General features: G+C 34.1%; 1 protein-coding gene across 3 annotated transcripts in view; it reads right to left on the reverse strand.

Annotated features, from left to right (window-relative positions):
- The window catches only part of LOC18438681 (Pentatricopeptide repeat (PPR) superfamily protein), a 33324-nt gene extending 27924 nt beyond the window's left edge, over positions 1-5400 (reverse strand). For all 3 annotated transcript variants that reach the window (XR_016058612.1, XM_006848874.4, XM_088870962.1), the window contains exons 1-3: positions 5153-5400; positions 4874-5042; positions 4420-4582 (exon numbers count right to left, since the gene is read on the reverse strand). Coding sequence is in view for 2 of the 3 variants with exons in the window: in XM_006848874.4 (XP_006848937.1) it covers positions 4420-4582; positions 4874-5042; positions 5153-5174 (354 nt within the window). In the remaining variant the exon portion in view is untranslated. The remainder of the gene's footprint in view (positions 1-4419; positions 4583-4873; positions 5043-5152) is intronic.
- Positions 5401-9855: the final 4455 nt, after the last annotated feature.

Below are 9855 nucleotides of genomic sequence, written 5' to 3' on the forward strand. Positions count from 1 at the left end.
TGGTTTAGGTTTAATGAATTCAAAACCAGATCCAAATTTGTAAACAAAGTTTAAACACATCAAAACCATAATAATCCACATTCTCAAGATGAAATAATAATCCCACAAACAAAAGAGAAAAAAAAAAAAACATAATACGTATAAATATCTTATGAGAAATATATAATTGCACATAAAACTTAATCCAAAACTTGAAATCTCTAACCTCTAAAACGGAATCCTTCAAGCTTTGAAAGGGTAAGCTTTAGTTGCCAAAAACCTCATTGCACAATCACTTCAAGCCCCAAAAAGAATGGGTGAAAATGCCTTTTGATTTTGCCAGAAATCTAAAATTTTGGATTTTCATTCGATCTTAGATTTCTTACAAGAAATCCGGATTTAAGCCTGTTTTTGGCTTGAAATTGGTTCTCCAAGGGTCTTGGGGGTTTAAAATGACCCCCCATGGTCTTAATACAAAGATTTGAGGGGAAAAAGAACAAAAATGCCCCCATCCAAGGGGCATTTTCGCCCCTTTCTCTAAATTTTCACAGCTGCCTCGCCAGATGCCTAGGCACCCGCAATGTGACATGGCCCCATCCCACCCAACTAGGCCTGCGTTCAAGGCCTCTGGCCACCTGGGCGCTCGAATGGGTGAATTTTCCAGCCTTGCCCATTCACACATTATGGTTATTCTACTAATCTACACTTGCACCACATATTTGTCTATCAACCAATAGGAGACAAGCTGTACATAGATAAGTACCAATACAACATGTTAATTGCATTGTTCTCTAACCATTAACCTAACCTAGCACCCCTCTTTTGTGCAGAGATCAGATCGCAAACCCAATAAATAAATCAACATTTCCAACACATTTTGATGACATTCCATCCCTGTTGCGGCATTCTCAATCACTGTTGTTGTGCAGCAAAACATGCATGCCCACCACCTCCTCCAGACAAATGTGAAGCCATACTTACAAATTCCTGATACAATAGGGAAATTAATTATCATCCTTCACCACAAATTTGGGCTTGGCAGGCACTATCACAACTCACTGAAGTTTCAATGCAGCCCCCTACAATTGATTAAGCCTCAACAATACTCAAATTCCTTAGTTTCTAAGCAATACATACCAAGTTGAAAGAAATAAACCCACCATGTTTGCAAACCAAAATCACCATAAGCTACTTGAGAATGGATGACGTGATCTAGCACAGTATATATAATTTAGAATTTACTTTTGCAATACCGGTTAGAACACTTACTTTACTTTTGCAATACCAGTTAGAACACTTACATATGTCCAAGAAATACAATTTTAACTCAATTACGTAAAAAAAAACCAAAGAAAGGATTCTCACTTGCTACCACCTTTCAAAGCTTTTCTCATTAAATAAAAATACATAAATGGAGATTGGGAACAAGAAAAGCACAGTATAACAAAAATAAGTAATTTGACACAAGATTACCTCTAATGAACTTGGTACACCCCACACCGGGTCTCCTCCAACAATGGTGTATGGGATCTTTGGCCTTTCTTGAATCTCAACAAATGGGATGCTTGGCTAAACCCTTCTCTTAAAACACAAGAGCATGTATGTGAAAGATAAGGCCTCTCTTGATGCAACAATGTGGGGTGTGCCCCCTTCTTTTGCACTCTCTAGGGTGTGCCCCTTCTTTTCTTGTCTAAGTCTTTAGGATATAATGAAAGAGAGAGGGTGGCATGCCACCCTAGGAGGAAGAGGGCGAGGTGCAAGTAAGGGTGTAGAGAATGGACCCCCCAATATATATATATATATATATATATATATTAAAAAAAAAAACTTTGACCGTATACCATAGGTGACCTGTGAGGTGAGAGATCTTAGCCATACAACCCTTATATCTGTCATCATAATCTAAAAGAAGGTGTTAAAACCTTATCCCCCAGCTTCCTTAACCTAATCTCATCAAATATTTTACGTAGAGAAATATAATATGAATTTCTTATTTAATTTCAATCAATCTCTACATCTTCCTATTTTGAATACAATCATCCTCTTTTCATAAATTATCATCATTTTAGCCTTTTCCCAAATAATTGGGGTCGGCTACATGAATCATGGTTCTCTAGTCTACTCTATTAAAGGTCATATCCTACATGAGGCCATAAGTCCCCATATCTTTTCGAACAACTTTCAACCGCATCCTTTTGGGCTACCCCTTGCCCTTTTCAGTCCTTCCACTTGAAAGTCATTCCTTTTAATTTTCATAAATCATTCCTTTTAAATTTCAAATCAGCTTATGCCAGTATGTGGCTTCCTTATCAAGCCACACTGCAAGGAAACAGGAAAGAGTGGCGCATCTCACTTACGGAGGTCATTGTGGGCCCCACGCCCCCATCTAAATGGGCCTAATGTGGCGGGCCCCACAATCTTCATAAATTTTAAAACAAATAAAAGGATTTTTGGAAGAAAAAGAAGTATTTTATTTTACTCTCTGAATTTGTAAATACCTGAAAAATTTAGCTTACTTAAAAACTTATTTTGATAAAATAAAATATCCAAAGATATCTAAAAATTCATATTAATACTCTAAAAATCATTTAACATAAAATTAAACATATTAGAATTATTTGATAGGAATTGGATCCAACTTCGTTAAGGAAAATACAAATATACTGAGGCACTCCATCTCCTCTAGTGGCCATGTCCCACACTCACTTTATCAAACTGACCTAATTTCCATGACCCACAGTCCATCACAAGAGTTCATGATTGGACAATCAAAGCCAGTTAATAGGTGTTGAGAACATAGTCCTAGTCTACGGACTACAGGTTTCCCCTAGGGACAAGCCTAGGTTATGGGGGCTATCTCTCACACATATACATGTGACACCCTCAATGGTGTCCACTTCTCAATATGGCTATCATATGTACATGTTGTGTGATGGTCATGATGAGGATTTAGCCTTTGTCCCTTCAGGCCTACCAATCGAACACAAGGGTCACTGAGTCCCTTGGTCAACTACCCTGAGCATCTCTCCGACTTCATCAATGACTAACCTGCAAAACCTTCTCGATTGTGCCATATGCTCAGATCTATAGGGTGTTAGAACTCAACTCGACCTAGTCAAGCCTAGCCTAAGTCTTGGCATCAATGTTGTCAGCTTCACCCCCTCTGGACCATACTCCCACTGGAGTTGATTAATCCACTATTATAAAATTCTATTACATGCTCTCGTAAGGCCTTTCAATGGCCACAAAATCTCAACATTACCAACCCCCTTCTCCTACTATATTCAACCTTGTCTTAAAACTATGCTCCAACTTTAACTTGCAGCAATTATATTTTACTGACAAATCTGCAAATACATGCCCATTATGTATCAATACAAAGAAAAATCCGAGACATATTTGAATCGGATTAATTGCAATGTATAAACCAGCCACACAAATCACTATATGATCCACAAGAGAATGTCAGTACAAGTCGAGATTAGTGCCCAAAAAAGTCACAACTATCCTTCTCTTCTCAGCGCAGATAAGAGAAAAAAAAAGATAACCAACTAACATGAGTCCCGAGTGCTGAAACATAAGGAGTAAATCTACTTGGTCAATTACTTGAGTATTCGGACCAAGCATATTGCATATTACTAGTTTTACATTAATATGTTAGTGTCCACTCAAGCTCTGGAAACATGGGCAAATTGTACCATAAAGTATCAATGCAAGTCAAGAACCCAAATATTAAACAGACTTGGATAACAATGGATTCATGCCAAGCCCAATAAGAAAAGGAAAGTATACAAAGAGACCATTTACTTTTAATACAAGGAGGACAGAGTCAGTCTTGCTTGTCAAATTTCAAATTGGGTGGTTGTAAGTATATTATTGATCGAACTCAAAGTTAAAAAAGAATTCTCGAACTTTGTGACACAACCCAAGGCATCCAATTTGACATCTAATGGCTCATACCAATTGTGACCTCCTTGTAATAAAGATAAATGGTCTCATAGTATACAATCCCATAGGAAAATATCAGCCCCAAATGACATGTGAACCATAATGATTTTAGTGAAGAACTTCATTGGAAAACATGACCTCCCCAACCAGAGGATTGGACTCCGAATCAACAATGCCCCAAAAAAGTTAGCATTGAGCACCCATAGATCAACCAAAATGTTTTTCATTACTAGTTTATTATGCGAAAGGGACACACATCTTCAAGCTCACCACTTTGTGTAGCAGATAAGGATCTCATACAAGGTAAGATTTCAACCAGCTGCATTAAACCATTGGAAAAAGAACAAGTAGCTATGGAGCTAAAAGAACACTCTATTCTAGACAATGGAGTAGCAATCACCATAAATACATGAAGCTTTATGAACACGCCAACATTCTACTGTTACTCATTACCAGAAAATAAATAAATGTAAAAGAACAAAAAATACTTACATCAGGGAGCAATCCCATTGATTTCATCTCATCTCTAAAGAAAAAAGCATCTTGGAGTCTGGCCCCTTTCATTGTACCAACAATCAATGAATGGAAAACATCTCTAACTGGCTGAACTCCATCTAACAGCATGTCTTCATACACATCTCTCAACAAGAAGTGCCTGAGTTCATTTTGGGGTAAAATATAAGGAAAATACAAGTACAAATCAGTAAGAATTTTATGCAAATGTAAGAATCAATCACAAAAGAAAATAGGGAGGCAAAACAAACAAAGCAAAAAAAAGAGAAATTCCACAATAAATTTAACTGTTGCATGAAGCTAGTGAAGAACTAATATGGGCTGAACTTAAATAAAAGACACGTACCAGAAATTTTAAAAAAAAAAGATAGGAAGGAATTGGAGGGTTTTTTAATATTTTATGAACTACATAAAACCAAGTTCTGAATAATACCTTTTCTGAGAAATAAGGCAACTCAAAACAGTGTTATATTCTGAGGCATTTTTTGCATAATTCCTTTTCGCATATTCTTCAGTGGAAGGAGCTGTTGAGTATTGAGAAGCAAAAACCATGTACAAAGGGGGCTTCTCTGAGAGGAAAAATAACGCCCGCTTCTGCAGCCCTGAATCATATTTGAAAAATTAAAAAGAACTCAAGAGCATTCCTGAGATGGGTTCCATAAAAACAAGATTAGGAGCAAAAAAAAAAAAGGTGGTTTGTTTGGGTTCTCACTCAGAATATTGATGAGATTCATGGCAATAGAGAGACAAGAGGAAGCGGTGGAACTGTAGAAGTTCAGGGAGAGAGAGAGAGAAGAAGCGAGAGAAAACCAAGAGCCTCTCTGTACGAAGTTAACTGGAGTTTTAGAGAGAAAAGAGGAGGAGAAACTCAGAACAGAGGATCCTTCAATAGGTTACAGAGACAGAGCAGTTTAGAAACTTCCATCCCTATTTGCCCGGGATTCACTAAAAGCACTTGTGCCAATTGTCAGCCCCTAATTCTGATTTTCTTTGTTTTTTTTTTTTTACGAATTTGATGTTTTAATTTTACGAAATGTTTCCTTCCTTTTCTCTTTTGTCGCCTAAAACCAATCGTACCTTGGTCGATCCACCTTATAAATTTAGATATTAAAAAAAAATAAATTTTTTTAACATTATAATTTATTTTATAATTATACCAATTTAGTTTGAACTTCAAAATTTTACAATTATATCAATATTGTTAGATCGTCGAGATATTTGTTACTATTGTTACTGGTTATTATTATTTATTTATTAAAAAATTTTATCAAAATACTTCTAAAGGATGAAATATTTAATAATTAATATATTATTATTGTTATTATTGTTATTATTATTATTTGAGTAATGATCCTACGAGACCCTCCCACATCTTTGTGTGTAGGATTTCAAATGATCAACATTAAATTTGGCACCGACTTCTAAAAATGTCAAATCTCACACCTATATGATAATTTTTTTTAAAGATCTGTACCAAATTTAATGATAATATTTTAAAGTCCTACACATAGGCGTGGGAGGGTCTCATGAGATCATTATTCTTATAATTATTAATTATTTATAATAATTATAAATTATTGCCATCAATAAAAATTATATATCAAGTCACAAAAAAAAATATGGAAGACTAATGTATAGGTTTGGCATTTTGTAAAACAAAAAGATCAAATTTGTAAAAAGAACAAAAAAAATATATAATTAAATGGCTGATGGTCCCAAAGTTTAAAACTTGAAGGTGTAAGGGATTTTGGTTAACCCAGGCAGTTAATAGGAAATTTCAAGGAGGGTATTAGAGGTCATTTTTCCCTGCTTTTTTTTTGCTCTAGAACAAAGAGTGTTTATTTTTGGGTTTCGTATGGAAAAAATCTAGGAAAAATATTTACATATGTAAAAAAAAATTCAATTTTTTTACTCCACAGTTGTTAACACTTTTAGAAAGTGATGTGTGATGAATTTCATATGTTTGGTAATTTATTTGATATTTAAATTTATTTTGTAAATATGTTTAATATATATCTAATTAAAATAGATAGTTATCCTATATGACCCCAAATGATCACGATTAAATATGGCTCGAATCTATAAAAAAGTCAAGTCTCACACTTATGTGATAACTTTTCTGGAGATCTGTACCAACTTTAATGGTGATCCTTTGGGGTCTTACACAGATGAGTGGGGGAGGATCCTATAGGATCATTACTCTTTGTTTAAATACTATGCTAATATTATATTAAATATAAGGAAAATTGTTTCATGCAGGCTGGATGGTATTTCTACATATACGGTCCAGAAAGAGTAAAGCGTCCATCTTAAGGATGGATGCAAGTAGGTGCTCTATCTTAAAACAATAGAAACTAACGGTCTAAATGTTTTCTTATTAGAATTATGATTTCTAATTTTTAAAATTTATTTATTTTTTCATATTCATGATCTCTATGTTAGAGATTACATGTCCTTTGAAATTAAATCTTAAAATCCATCTCAAAAATATATTTATTACGAGGCTCACATTTCTACATATGCGAGCTTAACCGCATAAAAACTGGGTCTTAAACATAAACACTGTATAATATATATTGTATTAGAAATATCTATTATATAAATAAAATATAATAATATATATGGGCAATAATCTAATGCAACGGTTGTATTATAGTATAATGCAACCACACTTCTAGAAAACCATGTTTGTGGTATTTGTATGACCCAAAATTTTGCACACACACTCTTTTCATCTTAATAATCAATCCCAAAAAAAAGTTCAATTTGAACCCTAGATATGGTCAAAATGAGTCCTTTCCAACAAGGAATCTAGACCATTCATTTGGTGAATTTCAAGATCTTAGTATTTACAAACTCAAAATCATTTTTATCTTTTTAACATTGTTTATCTGATGATAATAAAATTATCTAAAAAATTTGGAAAATAAAAGATCCTTCAAAGGCCTAGATCTAAAGCATCTTATCAAAATGGACGGCCTATGTTAATTGGGCTAAAAAAATACTTTGTAGATTGTATTTTCAAAAAAAAAAAATTTGTGATTGTTCATTAGAATGAAAAGATTGTACATTTTAAAATTTGGATCAAACAAATAGCTCTAATATGATTTTTGAAGATTGTTGCATTATATTATTATGCAATCGTTGCATGAAATCACTGCCATATATATAAACAATGATTTCGCTTACCCTCATCACCATCTAAAGTTCATCGCAAGGTCATGATTGTCTAGTAGTGTTTCGTTTTTCATCAGTGACGGTATAAGTCTCCATATCTTTTCGGACTACTTCCAACTACATCCTTTGGGGCCCACCCTTTGCCTTTTTCAATCATTCCACTTGAACTACCTCGCACATCCTAATAGGTGTTGTACTTGATCAGCGCCACGCATGGCAAGCCCACCTAAGTCTACTCTCTCTCATTTTATCGTCTATTGGTATCACGACTAAATTCTTTCGAATAGATTCATTTATAATTCTATCCATTCTTGTCTAGCCACTCTTCCATCTCAATATCTTCATATTCGCTACACTAATTTTATGGGTATATTATTTTTTGTCCGCCCAACATTCTACCTATAGAGCAAAGCTGGTCTCACCGTTGTCCTATTAGTATGCGGGGATCACATAAAATTCTAGTTGCACATCTCCACTTCACCCACCCAACTCTAATTCTATATATGACATCGTACTCGATCTCTCCATTTTTCTGGATTATCGACCCAAGATATCGAATGTGGAATTTTTTTCTATTTCTTGACCATCAATCTTAACTACTTTATTATCTCTACTCCTATTATTACTAAACTTGCACTCCATATATTGTCTTAGTCTGACTAATTTTAAAACGTTTGGATTTTAGAGCATCCCTCCAAAGTTCTAACTTTGTGTTGACGTCGTTTCGGGTCTCATCAATCAAAACTATATCATCTATGAATAACATATACCACGGTACTTATCCCTTGGGCGCCTAGTTAAGTCGTCCATAACTAAGACAAAAAGGTACAGGCTCAATGCTTTGATGTAGGCATATTGTCATTAAAAACACACTTGTAACTCCACTAGTTGTTCGCACGCTAGTTAGCACTCCATGGTACATATCTCTCACCAAGTCGATGTAGTGTCTAGAGACATTTTTCTTTTATAATACCGGTCAAATCAAATCTCGAGGCACTCTATCTTAAGTTTTATCTAGATCAATAAAGAGCACGTAAAGGTCTTTTCTCGTCGCTCTAAACTTTTCAATCAATTGCATAAGTAGAAAAATAGCTTCCGTTATTGACCTTCCTAGCATAAAACCAAATTGGTTTTCAGATACACTCGTTTCATGCCTTAGTCATTGCTCCATGACTATCTCCCAGAGCTTCATAATATGGCCCATAAGCTTGATCCCTCGATAGTTTGCATAAATTTGTATGTCTCCTTTGTTCTCGTAAATAGATACTACAATACTTTTCCTCCATTCATCTGACATTTTTTTTGTTCTAAATACTTTGTTGAACAACTTCGTTACCCAGTCAATGCCAATTTTCCCCATACACTGTCAATCGTCTATCGGATACTATATGGTCCTAAAACGTTTCCTATTTTCATCATTTTCAAAGCTTCTTTCACTTTCGACATCTTAATCCGACAAATGTATTTATGACCTCCATTGTCACTTGTACCAACTGTTCTGTCAACCACTATGTTCCCAATGTGTTCATCATCTAATAATTTTTTAAAATAGACTCTTCACCTGTCATTGACGTTGTCTATATATAATACAAATATATATTAATAATATCAATATAAATAGGACACGGTTTCTATGCAGCTGAGCTGCATATTGTAGAAATGCGGGCTTGACAATAAATATATTTTTTAAATATCATTTAATCTTAATTTTAGAGAATATATAATCTTTGTCATCATGAATATGAAAAAGAAAGTAAAATTTGAAAATTAAAAATAATAGTTATATTAAGAAAACATTTGGACAGTTAGTTATACTTGTTTTTAAATGGACCACCTATTTGCATCCATCTTTAAGATGGATGCTTTATACCTCTGGACCGCACATTGTAGAAATACGGTCCAGTCCGTATGAAACAATTTTTCATATAAATAATACAATATAATATATCAATATAATATATATATATATATATATCGAACATGAACAATGATTTTGCCTACCCCCTTCACCGTCCAAAGTTCATCGCGCGGTCACGATTGTCCGGTAGTGTTTCATTTTTTATTTTTTTCTACAAATTGAAATGACCTAAAATTGGAACGTGTATTCATCAAGAATAGGGGAATCTTTGAAAAATATAGAACAAATATTTTACATGAAAAAATTGACCAAAATACCCCCGAAACGTTTTAGAAGTATTTTGGTCAATTTTTTTTTTGCAGATAATTTTTTTTATATTT

Source organism: Amborella trichopoda, chromosome 6 (genome assembly GCF_054954075.1).
Source record: "Amborella trichopoda isolate Santa Cruz 75 chromosome 6, AtrichopodaSantaCruz75HAP2 v2.0, whole genome shotgun sequence".
Classification (NCBI taxonomy): Eukaryota; Viridiplantae; Streptophyta; class Magnoliopsida; order Amborellales; family Amborellaceae; genus Amborella; species Amborella trichopoda.